We start from the raw sequence: 24,407 nt of genomic DNA on the forward strand, positions 1-24,407 counted from the left end.
TGCAGTAGGGTCCATGATGTAGCTGACATGGCACACCCCCCCCCCCAAGATGCTGCTGGACTTCAACTTCCACCATCACTGGCCATGTTTACACAGGCTGATGGAAGTCATAGTCCAACAAAATCTGGAGGGCACCATGTTGGCTATCCCTCGCATAAAGGCTCTAACGTTCCCCCCCCCCCAGCTCTGATCCTCCAAAACTGCTGTTAACCAGAGTAAGAAAACTTTCAGTACCTGGGGGATTGGGGGTGGCCTGTTAATCTTGGCCCCCCCCTGCAGCCAACAGCAACTTGAAAGCATTTGGCCACAGTTTTCCCCAAGCCAAATCTCCCCCATAAGAGGGGAAGCATGTGAAGTTTCAGTTGCGGAACCCCCACTCACCTTTGCAAATCGACCTCAACTTTAAATGAGTATGAGAGGAGAAAGTGAGAGCCACCTTAACAGTTCTGCTGAGAAACCGGCTCATCTTTCCCCCGAAATGTTTCCATTCCAGCTGGCAGTCATAAAAACTCAGTAATTTAAGATCTAGTGCCTGGGTTTGCCATTTTCCTCTTCCAATCTCGCCTCCTTTTTGTGCCATGTCTTTTAGAGTACAAGCCTGAGGGCAGGGGACTGTCTCATTATTGATCGTTTTTTAGTTGCTGAGGAACAGGGTAAGAACGCTTCAGAAACAAAATGAAATCTGCTCAGTTTCACCAATAATAAAAAATTCTTACCAATCAGAAAGCAGCCAAAGTTCTCTCAGGGCTTCCCCTGCAGCACAGATAAACATCTTTCGCCTGAATCTAGATAAAAGTCTGGCCGGGGCTACTCTGCAGTCTGCAAATTCAGAAGCTGCATTGAGCACAACATCAGCACTTTTCCGGCAGAGACAGTGCTTTTATTATTTTTTTTAAAAGGACTTTAAAACGGTTTGTTTGCGGGAGATTTTCAGGGATTTGCTGCTGCTGTACTGACTGCACGAATGTTATGCCTTGTATGAAGTAAGCGCCTGTGAAAGTGGCAAAGTCAAAGAGTGGCTTTGGGGCTGATGCCTAAGCGTAGCGGCCAATTGCGCAACGGACTCTACACGGTCTCCTGTGGCGCAAGAGGGAAGAAGAAAGCAAGCAAGAAGAGAGCCACAAGCTCCGGCTTTGATTCCGTTCTTGCACTGGCATAGCTTTGCTTCCAACTGAAGGATTAATTTGCTGGGGTACAAAGGGAGCAATGTTTCTGAATACCAGTTGCTGGAAACCACAGGAGGGGGAAAGAGTGCTCCTGTGCTTGAATCCTGCTTGCGGGCTTCTCACAGAAGCAGCTGCTGGACCACTGTGAGAACAGGATGCTGGACTAGATGAGCCACTGGCCTGATCCAGCAGAGCTCTTCTTATGTTCTTACATTCCAAGTTTACAAGACTACAGCTCTCAGCCTTCTTCAGCAGGCCACTTTTGTAGCACATCTTGCAACACAACAAAGGCAACAGGTTTGTTCAGGGTAGGGATATTACTGGTTCTTGTTTAAACAGCACTGGGGCTTGTGAATTGGTCTTCAGCTGCAGTGTGGGGATCCACCGCTGGGTCACTGACAAACCTCAGAGTGTGCCTGTGAAACCACAGCGTTCTCCTCAAACAATTAAAGAGCCAATTATTAAGTGGGCCCCGCAAATGCATACGGTTTTGCTGGCTGGGTGCTGATGGGAATTGCAGTCCAAAACATGCAGAGGGCATCAGGCTGGAGGAAGCCGATCTAGCGGCTTTTCATTCCTCCTACACTCTGGGCAATGAATGTCAAAGCAACAGAGCTCAACGACCGTCACCACCTACCCTCCGCACATCAGGAATTCACTTGAGGCCCGACGGCCGACTGCTGCCAGAGGCATGTCGTCTGCATAGCAAAAAGAAGACACCAGGAAACAGGCATTAGGGCCCAGGGAGTGGCAGAGATACAGCGAGAGAGAAAGAGAAAGTCAGCAATATTTTAATTTGAAGCTGTGCTAAGCGACACTGCGCAGGGAGACAATGTGGCTCTGTTGAGCACAACACAGCATATTCACATGCACACCATATTCCTGAATAGACACTGATGGGAAGCTGGCTATTATTATTATTAGTAATACTACTACTACAATTTATTATCTGCCCTGCACCATGATGTCCCACAGTGGGTTACAGCAATTTAAAATTTTAACACTACAAACAGTCTGAAAAATTACAATCACAGGAACAAGGCGGTCCCTGAAAAGGCATATCTCTGGCCTCAAGAGGCCAGGGGAAAGAGGTGTTTCTTCAGCGTGTGGCAGAAATGAAGTGCAACCTGCTTCAGCATAAAAGCTGAATCACACGGGCAATGCGTCAATATGGCCTCCATAAAAGTTGCAGTTTCACAGCAAAGTAGGTTACAGCTAGCAGGGAAAAGATGAAACGGTGGCTGGGATGCCATCAAGGCTGTTATGTACAGGAGACTCCCCATTTACATGGGGATTCTGTTCCAGGTCCCCGCACACATATACGTGAAATTGCGTAAAATGGGTAACACTCTACTCAACCAAGCCCCCCCCCTCTGTCTTGTGGGAGCCGGAGAGCTTCAGCTGACCAGGTGCTTCCCATTTCCAGGTACCAGGAACCCATTTGCGTGTTGTGTGCAAACGGAATGTGCATAAATGTGCAGCTGTTTATACACAATGGCAATACTCCCTGAGTAAGGTGGGATGGATTTTTCATTTCCAGCGGAGAAAGGGAAGTGTAAGGGGCTGCTGTTGAAAAGCTCACCCCTGCCCTGGGCAAAGGTCGACCCCTGTGAGCCACCATTCTGGTGGGTAGAGTGGTGAAGTTATGAGACAGCAAGTAGATCCTGTATTGGCACCCCGGAAAGGGACCCTGCTAGCAAGGAAAGGAATTCAACGTGGAATTATTCCATGCTTTTATTCCTCTGGAGTTCTGTTTTCATTAACCTATACAATCATGAGATTGAAAAGGATCAAGGTGGTGGGGGGAACACAATGTATAGCTTTTCAAACCTTTTTTCCAAAAATATTTTGGCTCCTGCCCCAAATTTGCCCTGGGAATACCCCAGTTTCATGAAACCCTTGCTCATTTGCAAGACACTGGAATAAAAGGCCTGCAGGAGTTAAGGAGAGCTGTCTGAATGGGGATGGGGAGAAAATGAAACAGGAAACATACTCAGCAATGACACGAATAAAAAATTAGCAGTGCATATTTCTCTTTAAATATTAAAAACGGCAGCGACAAATGGCCAAGGGCCAACAAATCCAGAGCCTTACATGACTGGTCGGAGATGTTGTGTGGGACCAGAACGAAGTCGTCCGTGTCGCAAGAGGAGTTCTTGCTACTGGTGCTGGTGGAGTCTTTAGACACCTGAAGGTAATTCGGAGGCCCCAAGGGAGGAGAAGAGAGGTTGTCTTCCTGGATATGTTGCATGTCTGGGAGGGACTGAAGGGAGGAAAGAGGAGATGTCAGGATCCCTTGCAGGGCCTCCATCGGGGAAGAGGCTGGCACAAGGAGAAGGGCTGTGCATGAGCTGTTATCCTTCTGCTGCCCCACGTAGGCCCAACTTGATTTATTTGTATAAAATGCAAAAACTTGCATTGATTGGAGAGAGGACAAAGGGCCGTATGGGTACACATGCGAGGGCATGACTATCACCTGCTGTGAGCTACCTTCAGAATTGCTCAATCAAAGGGAGGCATAGAAACTTCTAAAACTGCTGATCCTTGAGGCAACTGAGCGAGGCACTGGGAGTAGTCCCCTCTGCCCCCATGTCTCAGATACACAGCTTGCACCCACCAGGAATATGGTGGGGCCAGTTTTGTGGAAACCCCTTCCAGTTGATGTCAGATAGGCTGTTATCTCCAAACCTCTGGAGCTTTCTGAAGACTTATTATTCCAGAATTATACCTGAATTCTGTTTTTAATTCATTTTTAGTCTTATTGTATTGGGTCTCCCATACACTGCCTGGAGACTGATGCGATTAAGTGCTGTGCAAGTTGTTAAAATAAATGATTAACAGGTAATAAAACAAGGGTGGGGGAATCAAATGTGGCCCTCAGGACTCTCCCCATTCTGTACCTGGTCCCCAGCCCTTTTCCACACCTTCCTTGAATGCTTTTGCCTAGCTGGGATGTGTCCTTAAATGCCTCTTGCTTGTTTGGATGGAGAATAGAGGAAGGGTTGTATATTATTGTTATTTATTTCATTTCTATACCACTTTATATTTTAAAGAAAAATCTCAAAGTGGTATAAATGTGGGTATATAAACTAGCCTACTGTACAAAGGTCAAATTTACATCCATTGCTCTGCCCACTTTTGACTCTGGCCTAGAGATGGGAAGACCTGGAAAAAATCAGGAAAAATAAGGAAGAAAAACCAGCTTTGGGGAAAAACTGCCCCCCCCCCGTTTTTCCCCAGGCCTTCCCATCTCTACTCTAGCCCCACCCACTACTGGCATGTGGTCCTCAGATGGTTGCCCAAAGGGGAATGCGGCCCTCAGACTGATAAAAGCTTCCCAACCTCTGCTCTAAAATAAATTTCTCTTGACACCACCCAAAAGTTGGCCCAGTACAGAAGATGCCACTGTTCTCTATTTTGCACCAAAGCCCCCCAGGCAAACACGACAAAACCCACCAAAACAGCAGAAAATACACGGTTGTGGAAGGAAAGAGCCTGCAGAAAATGTGCTCGCGACTGTCTGCTAACTGTTCTGCAAGGAGGCACCTCGCTCACCCGAGAGAAGATGGCTGCTGGGTCAATGGGGGCCAGGGGAAAGCAGAAATAATAAGGGTCACTAGAGCGGAAGAGAGGAGTCACTGAGGAAGGCCCTTCAAGTGGAACCGCAGCCCAGACTGATAATTAAAAATTAACTCTCTCTATGTTTAAGAAGTCAAACAACATTTGGGGAGCTGCTGCACTTGATGGCGGAAGGGGAAATGTAACAACAAGAACCCATAACGCACCAGTCTCTGTCTGGAAACAGCTTGATCAAGTTTACTTGGCCTTGTTGATTCTGCCAGCCCTAGGCCATGCCCACCATTGACAGACCAACTGTTCAGCTCCTCAGTTATGATCTTTGAAGATTCGCTAACTACTTCCTTGCATACTTTCAAGTTTCATCTCAGTAGGGGCTAGAAACATTAGTGGGACATCTTTTAACGCTTGGAGATAGTTTCTCAACAATGACAAAAGGTCTCTCTGTCTTCTCCCTAGCCAGTTTTGTGCACGTCCTTACTCTTCAGCAGGCAACCTGAGGGCGACTCTGGGGAAACCGAGGCTGCCTAGACCCTTGGCTTTGCTTCTCTCCTGCCCCATCGTGATGCTGCTCCTGATGGCTGTAGGCAGTACAGCATCTCACAAGGGCTATAAACTCTTTCTTTCCCCTTCCTTCCTTCCTGGCTTTTTGCGTCCAGGATGGATTTCTGCTCCCCAGGGACAAAGACTGTTGCCTCCCAAATCAGAACATAACTTACTGGGGGAGAAGCAAACCGGCAGGAGGGGGAGCTGCCGCAGGAGCTGCCAGAGACGGAGCCCGTGTACGTCGGCACTGGCACAGGGCAAGCTGTGGAAAGGAGAACAATATAAGGAAAGTGCAGGTTCCGAGGAGTTTCAGTGTTTCTTTTAGGGAGAGGGGGCATATGAAGAGCAACTACCCAGATCCCCTTTAGTAGCCCCCTCCCGGCATGAAAATTGCCGTGCTGCAGACAAAGCTTTCAGTAACATTTAAAGCCACTAATACATGGAAAGAGGATCCCCCTCCACTACATTGCAATCGAAAACCCCAAGTCTCTCAGACTCGGAGGGGGCAGAATGTCTAAAGGAGCGGGAACCTTGCAAAGGAACAGAGTATGATGCATGAGGTAGGTACATGAAGGACCAAGTGTACAGCCTGGGAGTCATTTTGGACTCGCAGCTGTCCATGGAGGCGCAGGTCAATTCTGTGTCCAGGGCAGCTGTTTATCAGCTCCATCTGGTACACAGGATGAGGCCCTCCCTGCCCACAGACTGTCTCAACAGAGTGGTGCATGTTCTGGTTATCTCCCGCTTGGACTACTGCAATGCGCTCTACGCGGGGTTAACTTTGAAGGTGACTCAGAAACTACAATTAATCCAGAATGCGGCAGCTAGACTGGTGACTGGGAGCGGCCGCCGAGACCACATAACACCGGTCTTGAAAGACCTACATTGGCTCCCAGTACGTTTCCGAGCATAATTCAAAGTGTTGGTGCTGACCTTTAAAGCCCTAAACGGCCTCGGTCCAGTATACCTGAAGGAGCATCTCTACCCCCATTGTTCTGCCTGGATACTGAGGTCCAGCGCCGAGGGCCTTCTGGAGGTTCCCTCTCTGCGAGAAGCGAAGTTACAGGGAACCAGGCATAGGGCCTTCTTGTTAGTGGTGCCCGTTCTGCGGAACACCCTCCCACCAGATGTCAAAGGAAAAAACTACTACCAGACTTTTAGTAGACATCTGAAGGCAACCCTCTTTAGGGAAGCTTTTAATATCTGAAGGACTATTGTATTTTAATATTTTGTTGGAAGCCGCCCAGAGTGGCCGGGGAAACCCAGCCAGATGGGATTTATTCATGAATGAATGAATGAATGAATGAATGAATAAATAAATAAATAAATAATCACAACAAAAAGTACTGGGGATAATAGCATCATTGATACACAAGAACCTGTGGTGGTGCTCCATAAATCTGTTAAAGGGTAGGAAACTAAAAAAAGGAAGCAGCTGGGGGGAATGACTCATGGTTTCAGTTGTCTTTATCCTAATGCAGAGCATGGGAAACAAGCAAGACAAATTTGAGTTCTTAATACAGGATGGCAAATACGACCCAATAGGCATTACTGAAACCTGTTGGGATGAGGGGTATAAACTATTCAAAAGGAATACCCCCATCCCCACAAACACATTTAAAAGGGTAGTTGAGATTCCTGCATTGCAGGGGGTTGGACTAGATGACCCTCAGTGACCCTTCCAGCTCTACAATTCTATGATTCTATAAGTATGGGGGGTGGGGGTTGAGCAAAGATAAGGCAGAAGGGAATTCTGACTTACACTTTCTGACCGTTGAAACCTGGTCGAGGAAAGGGTGGTTGAAGAAGGCTTCTGCAAGAGAGGAAAAAAGTTGGCTGCATGACACATTAGCCTCTAATCCAGAAGGGGGCTGCAGAGCTGCAGGGTGAGGGATCACAACTCCCCCCCTCCCTCTCCACACACACACACACACACACACACACACACGTACGTCTCCATCCAGGGCTCAAAAAGAGCTCATGAAAGATTAACGCTTTCCCAGCGCATGTGTTGCTATTACACTTGGAAAAGAAATACAGTCCATCACTTTAAAGATGCAGCTGGCCAGAGGGATCGAAGGCAGGCACTTAAAAGCCCATTTCCTCACAGACACAGGCTTGGCTTTCAGTTTTTGAAGCGCTGCTTGTATTAATTGAAACACACACTTTGCAGATCATGGAGAAGGGTTGGGTTTCAATATTTGGCAGTGGAAGCAAATAAAGGGGGGGAATGTAAAATTTTCATTTTTAAAATAATAACACGTACTGTAATTGGTAGAGCCCAGGGTGCCCTGATGGGGGTGCAAAGTTGCCCCCTCCCCAGTCATTTATTTATTGCATTTATATCTTTCCTTCCAAGGAGCTCAAGGTGGAGTAACGTGGTTTCCCCTCCCTCCTCATTTAATCCACACAACAACAATGGGAGGTAGGTTAGGCGGAGAGGCAGGCACTGACCCCTAAGGTCACCCAGTGAGCTTCATGGCTGAGTGGGGATTTGAACCCTGGTCCAACACTCTGTTGTAAACAAAAATTGCCCTTTTTCCCTTATGGGGTATCCAAGAGCCCATACAGAGTCCTTACATAGGTTCCCTATTGGTAGGAGAGAATAACAGAGGTCAACCAGAGAATATTGAGAAGCAAAGCAGCTAGTAAGCCTGATCTTTATTGATCTGTTGCAACAGGGTGCTCCCCTCACCCGCAGGAGAGGAAGAGGACCCAGAAAAATGGCGTGCAAGGCCTTATAAAGACTTTTGAAATTGCCACCCTGTAGATCAAGACCACCCCCAGAAGCATCATACATACATCACAGTAGGGGTGTAACTTAAGACCACCCCTCAGATACATCACACCTGTATCACAGAAAAGGCAGTCTAAAGCAGAAATTTGAATATTGTTTTTCTCCTGTTGTTTATCTCCTGTCTGGCAGGTTACTTGATTGGATTGCCTGGGGAGCCCGCCATTCTTTTGTAGTGATAAATACTTAGTTCCTGGGGCAGGTCACAGGCTCACACCCTATTCATATCTTAAATGTGTCCTTAAGACAGGATTTGTGAAGAAAGAGACAATGGGGAGGTTTCCCACTTTGACCTTGCAGAGAAAACATTTGGTCAGTTTAGGAATCAAAACGGTTCCAGGTTGGCCTTCCTGTGCTGATCTATGTACGCGCTTGGTTGGTACACTTATGAACATTACCATATATCTAAGACCATAAAATTCCTATCACAACTCTAACAGCTACACTACACAGATTGCTCATCTTGTGTACAACACCTTGTTGCAAAGCAAAAGTAACTGCACCCTCAGGCCAAAACCAGTGAGCTAACAACAACAGCTTTGTTTTTGTACTCAGCTAAACATCGCTCAGAGCAGCGGTAGGGATGATTAACAGAGCTTGGACCCAAGTGTCCCTGTTCAAGGCTCAGAGCAAACAGCAGTGAACCCAGGAGAACGCGTTATCAAACTCAGCCACCTCCCTCCCCCGAGTCATTTTAAGTGGAGGGGGGACAGGTCTAGCACTGCAGGTCCAACAGGCTTTGACACCCTGAGTCAGAACAGGGTGTTCTGCGGCTCAGGAGGGAGAGTCCAGACACCCTTGATAAGCGGCTTTGCTGTCCTGGAGTTAGCACATGCTGTCCTGCGAAAGGCTGCGGGGCAGCTGCTTGAGGGGGGCTCCAGCCGCCTCCCAAGTTACTGATTTCCTAAACTGGACTTCCCTGTGGTGTGGGGACTAACAGACCAGCAATGGAAGTGGGTTGTGAGAGCCCTTGTGGTGTCCAAGAGACTCAGGCTGCAAGGTTGGAAAGAAAAACACGCACCATCTATCACCCAGTGGGTGGGAAATCTCACTAATCTCAATTTCATTTGGACACCTATGGTGGACCTGCTCATATTAATGAATACATTTAAAAGCGGGATTATTGGCTACAATGGCGTGCTTCTTTCAAGCCTCCTTTCAACAGAGGGAGATGGCCCTGCAAGCGCCAGGGACGTCCTCTCCGCTGGCAACCCCCTGACCTAGCCTACCTGGCAAGTCTGTTGGGAAGATAAAAAGGGTTACAGTAGCAGCAGCAGTGAGCTCCTTGAATGGGGTGGGGTCTCCTTCACTGGTGGTATTTTTTTTTAAATAAAAAAAAGGTTAATTGTTTGGCACGCTGCAGTTCAGCCTTCTCTGACCTGGTGCCATGTTTTTAAATGCGAAGTCCCAAAAGCAAGAGGAAAGCAAAGTTATATCCCCGACAGGTAGAAAAACGAACACAAAACATTGCATTTTCCTCTCCCCACCCCCCACACCACAAACAGCTGCCAAGCATCAGCTGGTCAGCAACTGTTCAAAGCCTGAGCTGGCAGAAAGAGGATTTCGTCAGAAACCTTCCAGACAACAATCACGAAGGCCAAGTCGACGCAGAACACTATAAATAGTCCAGCAAGCTATTTTCAGTGTCGTTCCTCTATGGCTGTTCATTCTTTCCTTTTAACACACTGACTGCCGTTTACAGGTTGTATGAAAACTTGTTCATGCTTTTAAAGCTTGGCATTTAATTTTTGTGCTTTCGGCGTAATCCTCATACCTCCAAGAAACCCAGGATTATGTAAGCAGATCATTGCTATTTACAACCTAACATCCCTAACCGGAAGTGCCATAGGAACAGCTGAGCAGAAAGCAAAGAGGGGGAGGAGAACTGCCCACTCTGCAGTATCTTGCTTCCCGTCACCTGCCCCTTCTCATCACATTGCTGCATATGCAAAACAGATGAAATAAAAATGAAAAGCCAATCTAGAGTCGACCTGCATTTAAATAAATGGATTTAAGAACCCAACAATCCCAGAAATTAAGTATCCATCTTAATAGGTGATTTACTTGTTTATAATTGTATTCATATCCCACATTGTTTTCCACCAAGGAGCTCCAGCTGGAATACATGATTAATCCTTTCCACATTTTCTCCTTACAACGACCCAGCGAGGTAGGTTAAGCTGAGTGAGCTCCATGGCAAAGTGGAGACTAGAACTCCAATCTCCTAGGTCTTAGTCAAAGACTCTAACCAATAGAGCACACTGGCTCCCTCTACACTCTTAATCGCCACGCCCTTATCCTTGTGCAACCACCTTGTAGGGTCGGTTACACAGAAGGTGGGAGAATGATTGGGCTTGATCCCTGTGTCGGCTCAATGATGGCAGTGAAGCCAGCCAGGGATCCTGGGCTGGCTCAACCCCTCTCCTCCTGGAGAACACCTTGTTTTGAGGGCTTTCTGCTATCTGGTTTTTGGGGCGTCCATTGACCAAATTTGGTGGTCAGCTACAGGCCAACTCAGCCGCCAGTCTCTGCTCAACTGTCAACACATGCCTCTGGGAACCTGCATGTAAGTGCAATGCACACATGACCCTAGAACAAGCTTGTGAAAGGAGAGGCATCTTTTACATGGGTCTAATACACCCCGCCCTGGGATTATGTTCAGGATCTGGGAATTCACAAAGCTGAATTGAATGCTGAAGCACCAGATCTATTGAAGTGGAGTGGCAAAGGGAAATTCAATGACACACTGAACAATGTGGTGCTGTATATACAGTTGAGGACACAAATCCCTGAATTCACAACCAGAGAGAGGGGGAGAGGGAGAGCTATGCTAGAAAGGGTGGAGGAAAAGAGGTGAGACCATAGAGCATACCAATTCTGGCACAGGATTCCAGAAGACAAAAGGGGGGGGTGAAACTTTCACCTATCCAGTGCTCAGAGGAGCTTTTACAGCTGCAAAAAGGAGGCTGGGCCAGGATCTCTATGCCTTAGAATTTGTGTGTGATTTCCAGAACCGTAGGACCCTGTCCTGCAGCTACTCTGAGTTAGGCTAACTGCTGGGAAACACAATTCCTTACCTTGAAGCTTTCTGACCTGATGATCCTTGCAAAGAGGATGGCATGTGAAGAGTCCAGCTGAGAGAAAGTGTGTCTCTGTGGCCAAGGTTTGCCCCTTTCTAAGGGTATTCTCTCATATAAGAGAAGCTGTAAGGGGAAGGGCTTTCTCCACTTTTCTAGAAGTGGGGGTGGGCAGGGCTTACTCTGCACCAATCAGTTTCCTTTCAGGGGTGGTTTCCCATCACACCCATCTGTTATAACTCCCCTTTCGGGTTTGGGGGGTCGAGATGACAATCCTGCCTCAGAGACACAGCATTTGCATGCTGGTTCCTGGTTCCGTGAAAGGCATTGCTTCCTTCAGCACAGGTATGCCCCAACCCACGCCATGATTGCACGATAGGTGGGTTCTGCTTTGGGCAAGAGGAAATCTCACCTGAGGGCTGAATGGGTGGCGTTTCGTGGAGTTTCTTCAGCCCATTCATTCTGATAACTCTTTGTTTTATTGCAACACAGAGCCAAGTTGCCTGGCTTCAAACTCACAAGCCGGTGCAAAAATAAGGTTAAAGGGCCATGCACGCCTCATTCCAATGGCCAAGATGCAAGTCCAGTACCCTGAACCTAAAAGTGGTCTACTCACACTATCCAAGCCACCCCTTTGCAATCCCACAATTAAGGAGGATTTGGGTTGCCCTGACCATCTGATCTCACAAAGTAGCGCCAATGTTTTGCTCTTCCCCACTCCTTCTCCTGTCTTCTCTTTCATTTTCTTAATAGAGGTGACTCACCCCAATCTCCCAATCTTACTATTGCTTCTCATTTAACAAATGACTGTTACAGGTGCCACTTTGTACTTGTTCCATATTTGTAAGCATTCAATATTTTTTTGAGGCAACAGCTACATTTTGGAACCCTGTCTACTGCTATTGGGCAGTAGGCTCCTTCACTGTGCTCTTTTTGGTGCCTTCCAAAAATATTTTTCTTTAGACAAGCCTATATTTAGAAAGTTAGTAAGAGTTTTAATCTATTTTTAGTTTATTGTCGAATTAAATTTATTGAAAGGTTTATTGTTAATTCTTCATATTGATAATGGTATTGCTTTAAACAGCTTTGAGGTGTGGTTTTTTTTACAATCATGCAGTGTATAAATTTTATGAAATAAAATAAATGAACTTAACTAAGACTTGGAACATCTGGAGTGTTCTGTGTAATTCAAACGCTAGCATATCCAGTGCGTTGAACAAGTTCTATAAAAGGCACCGCTTAACTTTCCACGATAGACAAACACACCAAACCAAGACTGCAGCTCAAGCCTATTAAAACCACCAAACTGATAACCTTCAAGCACACTGATTCACACAAGAAAGCAAAATAATTACTTGGGCAGGGGAGGCAAGGAGTCATAAAATGTTTACTCACCAAAGTCCATTCTATCTTTCTGGTTTCTCTGAAGCAAACCCAACAGCAGGTCAGCCAAGGAAGCTGATGTTTCCCTGGGAACACTGAATACAGAAGAGAACTAAGTGGGAGATTTGTATTTTTACTATATATACATCATACGAGTCCTACTGAACAAAACACATTGACGATCTGTCACCCTTCAACAGAGGTAAAGTTATTCAAATTCTTAAGATTCTAGCAGATATCAAAAACCCTCCACAAAAGTAGACATACATACCTAGGGATCAGATTCCTGTTCTTTTCATAAAACATTCTGAGGTCTTGAGGACTGTTAGCCTGTGAAAGGGAGAATAAGTGTGATTTGCCAAGTTGTATTTACCCCAAACCCCTAATGTCCTTAATGTGAGAACAAAGGGCACCAAGGGAGCCTGGCTGCTGCTGGATCAGGCCAAAGGCCTACAAAGCCCAGGATTCTGTTCTCACAGTAGCCAAACTGATGCCCTCACAAGCACAGAACATCTACGGGGAAATGTGTTTATTTAAAAATGAAGAGCAGATACCTACTGGGAGAGCATGGGTGAGGAACCTCAACCTATGGGTTCAATGAGGTCCGCTAGACTGGCTAATTTGGCTGGCCCAGCAGTTTTTTACTGGCCAGGCCCAGCTGACACTTGCCAGACATCATTTATTTATCCAATTTATATGCTACCCTTCATCTGAGGATCACATGGCTGTTTACAATATAGAAAGAAAAAAAATACATAACCTAGTAACAAACAAAAATAATACCCTGCCACACAGTTAAAAAGGCCACAGATTGTTTAATCAGCCAAAGGCTTGGGAAAAGAGACATGTTTTCACCTGGCGACTAAAGATATGTAACTAAGGAGTCAGGTGAGCCTTCCTGGAGAGTGTTTCACAAGCAGGGAGCCCCACTCTCAACCTTAGGACATGATATGGAGGGGAGGATAGCATCCCTCAAAGTGTTCCATTCTCTGCCCACTGTGGCAGGCAGAGTTTAAGCTGCCCATACCTGAAAAGGAGGCTTTCCAACCAGACACTGATAGATCACTGTTCCGATACTCCAGAGGTCAGCCTTCGCATCATAGTGCTGCGACATGATCACTTCAGGAGCCTGAAAGATGCAAAGAGTGTGATCATGGGTAGGAGGAGGAGTTAGGCTAGCACCAGACCATGCCATTACCAAGGAAGTAGGTTTAGTCATTGTTTGAAGACTATCTCTACCTCCAGGTCTGGTCCTGACCAGAAAGATGCTGGAATCAAGGGTGAGCCACATGACCTTAAGGTGCTGCTGTGCAATGCCAGGGCAATGACCCACAAGATCACTGCCGGCCACGACTTGATCATGGATGGAGGAATTGACCTGTCATGTGTGACAGAGACTTGGCTGGACGAGGCAGATGGGCCTGTTCTTGCCGCTGCTTGTCCACCAGGTTTCTCTTACGCACAGCAGCCCAGGTCATTTGGGTGGGGAGAGGGGGTTGCAGTGATCTTTAGGAAGTCATTAGCCTGCACCATGCGTCCTATTGGGAAGACCCAGTTTTCTGAGTGCATGTTCTGGAAGTTGGGCAATGGGGCAGTACAGGATTCCTTTTGGTGTACTGACCTCCCCGCTGCACCAAGGATTCCCTTCCCAAGCTGCTTCAGGTCGCTGCAGATGTTCTCCTGGAGACACCTAGTTTGGTTGTCCTAGGGGATTTTAACATCCATGCTGTCCCTGAATAAGTTTGGCCCAACTCGTAGTTGCGGACATGCCTTAGACCTGGTGTTCATTTCTATGGACGTGGGTGATCTAACACTAAGTAAAAGCGAAACGAAGGAAGTGCCATGGTCAGATCACTTCCTGCTGCAACTGGACTTCTCTGAGCCCTTCCCCTCTGCAGGGCAGTGGGGCGGAGTTTCACAAAGGGCGAGGCACCATGAGAGAAGTGTCTAAGGGCTGCCTTCACACCAGCTTCTTTTTGCAGGATCACAGTTGGCTTCGTTTGCGTTAGAACCTGAGTGGGGCCTCTGATAAGAGTTCCTCTTCTGGGCCGGCTAAACCAGGGTGGGGGAGCACATTCCTCTTTCAAGACCAAGTTTCCCCTGGGATAACAGACACTGTGCCAAACATCGAATCTGCGGACTGGGAGAGCGCCAGCATCCTGCCTGGAACAGATTTTTCACTATCATGGCTGATCTACTGCTGCCTTTGCAATCTCCTGGTAAGTGTTACTTCCTGCTCCAAACACACCAATTTTCAACTCCAATTTTTACTTGGAGGAGGTAAGCAAATTAATCTCCTTTGCCCAAAGTCTTTCTCCTGCCATGCTATGTAGTTTCAGAGGGATGCCAGTCCCAAAATATATTTGGGGGGGTGTCCCCAAAGATGAGTAGGGAAGTGTATTCTTTTCCTTTCCTTCCTCCTGAAGGTCCCCAGATGTTGTGACTCCAGCTCTTCTCATCCTCAGCCATCTTAGCCAACCATGAAGGTTGAAGGATGCAGCACTTAGGGCACACCAGACAAGCCAGAGTCTCAGTTCCTTGTCAGCAGTATGGGGATAACAGCACTGACTTATAAGAGCGTTGGGAAAATTTACCGATAATGCTTTTATTGATAATACAGAATGCTTTGCAGGCTGGTCAGAAAGCTAGATTGTTGATATTCTACTCTGATTTTAATGGTGCACTGTGATTTGAAATGATTTGATTTATTGACTTTTTAAAAATGTAAACGCTTTTAGGTCACTTGCAGACAAGAAACAGTGGAACAACAAATAAAGACAAAAATACATAAATCTGAGTAGTATTACTTAAAATTCTCAGTTTAAGGCCCCACCTTTACCAAATACTTAAAGAATCCTGGGAACAGTAGTTAGTTAAGGGTACTGGGAGTTGTTAGGAAACCCCTTTGCCTTTCACAAAGCTACAACTCCCAGAAAGGTTTAAAAGTCAATGCCCCTTCCCAGGGAACCATGGGAATTGTAGCTCTGGGAGTAGAACAGGGGTTTCCTAACAACTCTCATCACCCTTTTTAAAAAAACTATGGTTCCCAGATTTGGGGCGGGGGCATGACTGTTTAATATGGCATGATACTGCTTTAAATGTATTGTGTGGACGGGTCCAAAGTCTGATGACAGCAGTGAAAACTTAATGAGCTGTTACTCACCATATACATAGGGGAACCACAGAGGGTGGCAGCCATCATGTTGCTCTGGAGATAACGAGCAAACCCAAAGTCAGCTGTTTAAAGGAAAGCATACATCTCTTTAGCTACCCTTTGGTAGTGGTGGGGGGTTTGGGGGGGAGGTAGGTTTTATCATAGACCAACTTGCTGCCCTTTTATGTTACAAAATACCACAAATATGAAGGCTTCCAAAGCAAGGGCCCCTTTTGCCGCCTCCCCCAGTCGCAACGCAAGCAGCTTTGGGGTCAGCAGAAACAGGTCTCAGTCAGCAGCTGAATACATAAATGACTGATTCAAGAGCAATGAACGAAAGCACACCCAGTCTGCTTTGTTCCAAGTCACCACTGTAAAAAGAAACACACCCGTGGAATGTGGGGATGGTCCATACATTAGAACCAGGGTTCCTCAAACTTGAGTCCCCAGCTGTTTTTGGAATACAACTCCCATCATCCCTAGCTAGCAGGGATGCATTAGACTGAGGGGTAAAGCCAGACTGGTCAAGAAACAAGCACTCGAAGAGGGTGCTACAGCCAATCACAGCTCTCCAATGAGCATCTCAGTAACAAATGCATAGGTTGGTCTTTTATGTTGCTGGGGACCACGCAGAACAATCAAGACTTGGGTGGCGGGGAGAGAGGGACACAGAGGTCCAGTTGAGCACTCACCATGCTCATCTACCCTTCTGTGCAGATGTAGAAGAGAGAAAGGCACGCAAATGAGCAGTAATGTCTCACAGTCGTTTCCCACCCTGCTGAGGCAGCGCACCAGGGCCCACTTACCTATCTTGATGCGTATGCCGCTGATGTTGGATTTCCTGCGGTTGGCGTACGACAGCAGGATGTTTTGTGGCTTGAGGTCCCTGTGAATTATCCCTTTGCTGTGGAGGATACGCATGGCAGCAGCAATCTGCTGCAGGAATATGCGGATGGTGTCTTCGCTGAGCGTTCCTTTTGCTGAGGGAAGAAAAGTAATTTATATCCCTTTCAGAGTCCTGGAAACTTCCTAGCGTGAACAGAGCTCTTTGGGAAGCACTAAGCATGCGCTGAAGCTGCCCCACTGAATACAAAGAGGACTTTTAAAATGCTTTGCTCCAGCAGATACAAAATTCACTGGGAGACGGATGCAGTCAGTGTTGGGCACTTAAGGGTCCTGTTACAGTACTTTCTTTCAGTGTAATACTTTTAAGAGCGTGCTTAAACCTCTCCCAGTGGAATCAACAGGATTTAAAGGACACTCGTGCTTTGGCTCCTATGTACCACCTGTATACAAAAGGCAGTTCCCAACTTTCCATCGCACTTGAGTGTGACCAACAGAAAAATTTGCTAAGACAGGGACAAGAGAGAGAGAACACAGGGAAGAAAAACACATTGGTCTTTGAAGGATGAAAAACACCCTATTTCCCCTGCAACAGCTGTGAGGCAGGGATCAATTCCCAAAATTAAGCATTTCTGAATCACCATGCAGTCTGTCAGCTTATTATGCTGGTCACATGTAAACGAAGCATCTCTCCTCCAACTTATAGTCAATGGAAGAGGAATCTCTTCCCCTGGCTTCCAGCACCTCTTCTCACAAAGCCTTATCATCTTCCTCCAAAGATTTCAGGAAACGGTTGGCACAAGATCCCAGGAAATCTAAACAAAGGCCTGCTATCTTGCAGACTCAATTCTACAACAGAGCACAATGTCTTGCAGCATGCTGACCCTCCCCGGTGCAATTCCTTTTTTAAAATGTATATGGAGAAAGCATGACTGACAGGAAACGGGTGCCAATTTTAGCTTGTACTGGTTTACTGGCAGCTTTGGAAACAAAAGGGTATTAAAATACACAGCCAGAAAACAAACTCCCTACAGCCAGTCATAAACTTTGCAGGAAAAGGGACAGCCACGGGGCAGCGTCACAGCACTCCGAGACTTCTGAGCCATGGATTAAGAACCACAAGCAATCCATTACCTTGTAAGTAATCTGCCAGGTCTCCGCCGTTGCAATACTGCCCAAGAGAGAAAGGAAATGGGTTAGTATCAGATTTGCGGGTGTCTGCACTTCTCAGCCTGCTTGTGCACAAGGCCCACAATAGACCTAACATACCATGGCACAATCAACTGTATTAGGATCTTCCCCCAGGCTTGGGTAATCCTTTCCCTTCCTGCACATAGATATCCCTGCCACAATTTAATTTTCTGAGCTAACCATGGAGCAGCTATATTTGGACTGGCAATTTTCACTAAACCGTGGCTAGGCCACACCACCAGTTTCCAGCCCTTGTAGTAGTAGTAGTAGTAGTAGTAGTAGTAGTGATAACAATAATAATAACAACAATAATAATAATAATAATAATAATAATAATAATAATAATAATAATATAACCTGCATTTGGAATTGACCATAATTTGTGAAAAATGCTAATGTAGATACAACTCAGCATCTTGGTTCCATTCTGAAAAGTAAGGGGAGGGGGACATTTCCAAACCAGACAGCAGAGGGGGCATACAAGTCTCTTCATTGATGGTTAGGAGATCAGAAACTGCTCCATTTGTAGGAAGCCTGAGTGTTTAATTATCTTAAAAATCGGTGTGTGTGTATTCAAATACATTTCCTATTATTCATATTTAACTAATTTTGGAGAGTTAACAGACATTTTGGTTAAGAATCACAGGTATTGTGAACGAAACTGCTATGTAATTTATGGAACTCACTGAATCATAAGTCTATTTTAAGTGCATCTGAAATTAACAACCCAGGTTGTATTACTTATTTATTTCATAAAATGTATCATTTAATATTTTGTGTTTGTGGTGTACACGTACACACCCACACACACCCAAGTGGTTAATAGCAGTTCTCCAAGTTACATTATCGTCAGATAAATGAGCTATTCAAACAGGACAGAAAGAAAGGCTTCCAATTGGAGAAGTCGAAACTAGAAACAGAACTGTTAGAACCCAATACTAAAAATTTGTCAAGAATGTACAATTTGCTGTTGAAATGGAATACCCAAGATGAAATGATGAAATCTAGTATGATTAAATGGGCACAGGATATAGGGCATGACATTGAGTTTGCTGACTGGGAGCAGTTATGGACCACTGGTGTTAAATTTACGGCATGTAATGCCTTAAGAGAAAACATTATGAAAATGATCTACAGGTGGTACATGACTCCGGCTAAGTTAGCAAAGATTTATCATTTGCCCAATAACAAATGTTGGAAGTGTAACGAAACGGAGGGAACCTTCTACCACCTTTGGTGGACCTGCCCGAGGATTAAGGCTTTCTGGGAAATGATCTATAATGAAATTAAAAAAGTTCTGAAGAGAACCTTTAATAAAAAGCCAGAGGCCTTTCTCCTGGGTATGGTGGGCCAAATGGTGCCAAAGAAGGATAGGACATTCTTTATGTATGCCACAACAGCAGCAAGAATTCTTCTAGCAAAGTATTGGAAGACACAAGATCTACCCACGTTGGAAGAATGGCAGACGAAGGTGATTGACTATATGGGACTGGCAGAGATGACTGGCAGAATACGAGACCGAGGGAAAGAGGCGGTGGATGAAGACTGGAACAAGTTTAAAGTTTACCTTAAAAATTGTTGTAATTTGGAAAATTAGAGGATCAGGGTTATAAGAGATAAAGAACTACAGTTGTTTTAAATATATTTTGGAAGTTAAATTCACGAAATAGAAATAAGTGTAATACAAAAGGGTTGCTGGAAAATCTTAAAACAAGAATGCAGAAAAGGGGTGGTATGGGGAAGTCATTTTTGTGTTTATTTATGTTTTTGTTTTGTTTTATTCTTTATTTATGGAAAATGAATAAAAATTTATTAAAAAAAAAAAAAAATAGCAGTTCTCCAAGTCATTCAGCAAGGCAATGTGAAGCTATATTAGTTGTTTCTCTGGGTAAAGGAAAGAATGCTCTCAAGCCACAGATGAACAAATACAAATGAGAGACAGAACTTTTTATTTATTTTTTAAGAGAAAGAGAGCCTGCTGCTACTCGATGCAAAGGAGAAAGCACTGGAAATATGTAAGCTGTTTTCTGCCAAAAGTTTAGGGAAGCCATAGGGTTTAGAAGAAGAGACTAAAATGCTTGGCACAACACCCTGTTCTCAGCTGCAAACTTGCAGGTCTGGAAAAACCCTGTGGTGTCTTTATGCTTTGGGAATTTGGAAGCTTACAGCAGTCACTGGCGAATGTATTCTTTTTAGGAATATTGCTGAAGGAAGAAGACACCATCTTTAGTAACTGTATTTTAACAACTATAGCACCATGAGCACAGACGGAACCTCTTAACTCAGACCTGGTCTGCACATCACTGTAAACCATAGTTAAAAGATAACATACGTGTCAGGGGTTCAGGAGCAGAGACGCAGAGAAGGGAGGAGACAGAGAGCGAGGGGGAGGAATACGAAGGAAGGATGAGTGGGGATGACGACCCGAGATCACCGAGCCTGTCTAGCGAGTCCGAGGATTCCCAGAAGGGAGCGCCAGCAGCCAGAGCAAGGGGGGAGAGCAGGGGGACACCCCAGGAAGAAGGGTCCAGAGAGGGATCAGAAAGCAGCAGTTGGAGATCGGGACCCACGTTCCCAGCCGGGAGCAGCGGGGAGAAAGGGGACCAGATATCGGGCTCCGGAGACTTTCAGAAGGAGGGAGGGCATGAGTCAGGAGTAGTCACGCCCACCTCGGGGAGCGAGGAAACGATCAAGAGGAAAGTGGAGAGTTGGGCGCGCGCGCCAAGTTCAAATGTAACGGAAGCTGGCGCAGTCAGCAGCCCAGAGAGTGAACCGGGTCCCAAAGCCCGCCGCAAGGAGGCGGAAGGGTCAGGGGGGTCCGCGTCAGAAGAGAGTAGGAAGGGAGAGACCCAGGGGGGCAGGAGGACCCAGAGACGGAAGGAAAGGCGCAGGAGGTGGAGCAAGGCTAGGGTATTAAGCTGGTGCGCTAGAGGCGGAGACTCAGACGGGTCTTCGTCGTTCTGACCTAGAAGAAGTAGGGCTGCACGTTGCAGTTTGGAAATGGAACCTGTAATCCAATAAAGACTCTTTGAAACTGAACGCTGGCTGACTTGGTCCTATGTGAGCTGGGACTGGGCGGCAGCCCTGACAATACGGTTTAACGTGAACAGGCAGTGAGGTGGTGCATGCAGCTGAAACTGGAGGTGCTTCACTCCTACCCCTTACATGCTGCACCAGGAGGAAACAAACCACAGTCTGGCTTTCTGTTGCATTCAAAACAGTGCATGTAGTCTGTTTCTCCTAAACAACCCAAGGGTTCTGCTCGTGGTTTGTCTGGAGTTAAGCAAACCACGAGACAGGAGACACACATAACGACAAGCAGAATGATAGCTTGTCTTCTTTCCCCTCATTGGTGTGCCAGGAGAAGAGCAACTCACTGCAGCATGCAAGTCGAATGATGCTTGTTCTTGTGAAGACCACAGTTTATTTTAACCATGTTTTCATGTGACATGCGAACTAGATTAAAATGTGGGCAGCAGGAAACAACGGAGCATGCCCTTCTTCATTGCCAGTATTATATAGACATTCAAACTAGGTTTATCCAACCCTTCTTTTATAAGTTTCCTGGGCGTTCGGAACAACACAACATCTCCTTATTACTACAGGAAGAGAGCCCAGAAGTAACATATTCATTCGCCAGATTTTGTGCTGCCATGATAGATATTCGACAAAGAACGGTCTATGCTACAATTCAATCCTAAACTGAAGGCTCATATTGTTAGATCCGCACTTCTGAAGCTCACCCCACATAGCTATGTTAACCAATCTTTTAATTTTTCTTAAAAAAATTTTACTCGCCCATTATCTATGCTTAGTTAAGTATTCTATGTATATGTTTAAATCTACGTTTGGTTCTTGCTCCTATTTATTTAATAATTATTTGCTTAGGTTCATACTGTTATGCTATTTATGTAGATGTTTTGCTTATGCTGGTCTATGACCGTAATAAAGTACTTGACTATGTGCAATATAAACATAGGTCATTCTAACTGCACACTTTGGGTGGTTGGGATGGGAAGGAGCACACATTCTCTTGTTTGATTTTACAGCTAAACAAGGCAGGCTGCAGTTAGTTTGTATGTCATTTCAATATAAAAAGAAAAAAAAAATCTACTAAAATCCAGCAAAGGAGAAATTAGAAAATTCAATACACACCTCCATTACCAGAAAGACAGAATTGGGCATCTCCTGAAAGAGAAGCAGAGAAATTTCTTATTTAATAATAGGAACAAAACTTCGACCTCCCCCCCTAAAAAAAGCTCAACAACTCTTAACCTCCCCCCCATGGGTAGATCACTGCCAGTCCCCCCCCCCCCAGGAATAGATTGCAGTCTCTTGGGGGGTTGGACGTCCCTGGTCCATACTAACTGGCAGTGGGCTCTCCAGGGTTTCAGGCTGCGAGTCTTATCCCAGCCCTACCTGAGGATTCTGGGTTTTGGATCTAGGTCCTTCCACATGCAAAGCAACTGCTCTGCCACTTAGCTGTGACCCTTCCACAAAGGAAGCAGATGATGACATTACTGCATTCAAAATCAAATTCTAACCTGATGTCTCAATAAGCACTAGCAAGGACATACACACACAAGTGCTCAACTCAAGACTTTGCCTCAAACCATAGTTAAGAAAGCTTAGGCTTAAACTTTGGCACAACATCTGAACTGCTAAACCAGATGTTTTGGACTACGACTCCCATCATACATGACCACTGTCCATTTTGTTTGGGGTTGATGGGAGTTGTAGTACAGAAGGTCCAGAGGCTAAGGGCAGGGCCTATTAAGATCTTCTTCCTTAACTGCTGGGGAAATCCTTCCTAGTTTTCATGGCTGTTGCTCTCACATTTTTATGGCTATGATATGAGCCGTCTCTTTTAAAGGTGGTGTATGCAAGTGTGTGTGTGTGTGTGTGTGTGTGTGTGTGGAAACAGAGTCAGAGACAGAGAGATATCCAGAAAGAGAGAGACTCCTTAATGGAGAAGAAGCTGCCATATGTGGGCAGGAGACACAACATGGAGGCAGTAGGACCCTGCCCATATGTTCCTGGTGCTTAATTCACATACTAAGTGGCACAAGGTGAGAGCTGCCAGAGTCCCACTAATCTGCAAACCCAAGGCAGCATTTTTTTTTTAACAGGCTAACAGCCTGGTACTTTACACATGAACAGAAAATATACCATAAAATTTGCCAACCACTTATGCATGACAGCTTATCTTGTTGTTAATGAAGGAAACATCAGCCCCTCTCTCTAGGATTCAATCAGTTTTCTTTGTGTTTTTTCTAGGAATGCTTTTTCTCTCTCTTACCGCTAGCATAAAGGATAATTATTTGAAATACTTCCAGAGAGCCTGACTGTGATGAGCAAAGTGAAGCTGAGAGACTGGAGTGAACCATACAAAAAAACACAATTCTGTTTTCAAATGTTAGGCCTGGAGCTTCAGAACCAGAAGAGACAGTCACTGTTCAGCTCTTTTTGAAGAAGGCTGCTTGCTTCCCCCAGCAAAGGAAGCCACAACAGATCCCACCTCTTAGAAAGCTCAAGGTTAGCAAAGGCACCTTCTGTTGAGGCTGCCAAGACCTGGAATAAACTCAGGCGTTCAAGTCACACAGCCCAAACATTCAATTCAAGCTCCCCACATGCTTTGGGAAGCTGGCCGCCGAAGCAAGCTCTGGGCACAGAACACCCTTGTGGCCCAGGAGAAATCTGATACAGCAACAGAGCTGAGATACCTCCCTACTGGCCTGACCTCTCCTGACTCATCTGGAATCCAGACGGTGGGGAGTGGACTGCTCCAAGGACAAAAATCCAACTGTAAATTTGGCTCACAACCTCCTGGGGACCAGCAGCAACCTTTCCCTCTGTCCCAAACAAACAGCAAAAACCGCATTTGGCAGTTGGGACCCACATAGGGCTGCGAATAAGAGCCTCTGTGGACACACAGCATGTACAGCAATGGATTCAAATCCAAGGCTCAGATCCTGTCACAGCCATGAACTGGTAGGGCAACCTTCGCAGCACTGGCACTGCTTCTGTCAAACTCAAACTGGCACTACTTCTGTCAAACTCAAACTTCTCGTTAGTAAGTAGTAAGCAGCAGCTACAACCTCAGCAGCCCCAGGGAAGTTGCTAGGCTAGCTCTCAGCCTAGGTCAGGCGTTGCCAATCCGTAGGCACAGTGACACCTTTGAGGTCTCGCCCCTGATGCCCCTGACATCTCTTGAGTCCCCTCACCCACTGCTCCCTTGCTCATGAACTAGTGAGGTTGGCTGCTTTTTTGTCCCTTGAAAATTATATAGACACTCTTTCCCAATTCCTCTTTCACCTCTATGTGCTTTTAGAGACTCACTCATTCTATTGCATCTAACCTTTACCAAAATTCCTTGGAAAAGCAAAGTGTTGTGTAAACACAACCACTTTATTTCTCTCTCTCTTTTTAGGGGGTGCAGTAGGGAAGAGGAAGGAGTTTATCTGGAGAAGCGAAGGGCCCAAAGAGGGCACTCACTCAAAAATCCAAATGCGCCCATGGACCTAAATAAAAAAGATTGGTGACCCCAGCCCACTCTGGCAGCACCACTACCTGATTCTTTCTTCAAGATGCCAAGGACTGAACTCAGGACCTGCTGAAGGGAAAGCGCAAGCTCTCCCAACAATTACCCCTGGGACCACCCCACAGTAGCTGGGATT

General features: G+C 45.9%; 1 protein-coding gene across 1 annotated transcript in view; it reads right to left on the reverse strand.

Moving 5' to 3' along the window:
* The window catches only part of ULK2 (unc-51 like autophagy activating kinase 2), a 65,113-nt gene that overhangs the window by 18,215 nt on the left and 22,491 nt on the right, over positions 1-24,407 (reverse strand). The window contains exons 4-14 of the mRNA XM_083479807.1: positions 21,886-21,918; positions 17,674-17,710; positions 16,503-16,676; positions 15,706-15,779; positions 13,570-13,671; positions 12,814-12,872; positions 12,555-12,637; positions 7,051-7,101; positions 5,462-5,550; positions 3,261-3,429; positions 1,804-1,864 (exon numbers count right to left, since the gene is read on the reverse strand). Of these exons, the coding sequence (XP_083335933.1) occupies positions 1,804-1,864; positions 3,261-3,429; positions 5,462-5,550; positions 7,051-7,101; positions 12,555-12,637; positions 12,814-12,872; positions 13,570-13,671; positions 15,706-15,779; positions 16,503-16,676; positions 17,674-17,710; positions 21,886-21,918 (932 nt within the window). The remainder of the gene's footprint in view (positions 1-1,803; positions 1,865-3,260; positions 3,430-5,461; positions 5,551-7,050; positions 7,102-12,554; positions 12,638-12,813; positions 12,873-13,569; positions 13,672-15,705; positions 15,780-16,502; positions 16,677-17,673; positions 17,711-21,885; positions 21,919-24,407) is intronic.

Source organism: Podarcis liolepis, assembly GCF_965112155.1.
Source record: "Podarcis liolepis genome assembly, chromosome: 16".
NCBI lineage: Eukaryota > Metazoa > Chordata > Lepidosauria > Squamata > Lacertidae > Podarcis > Podarcis liolepis.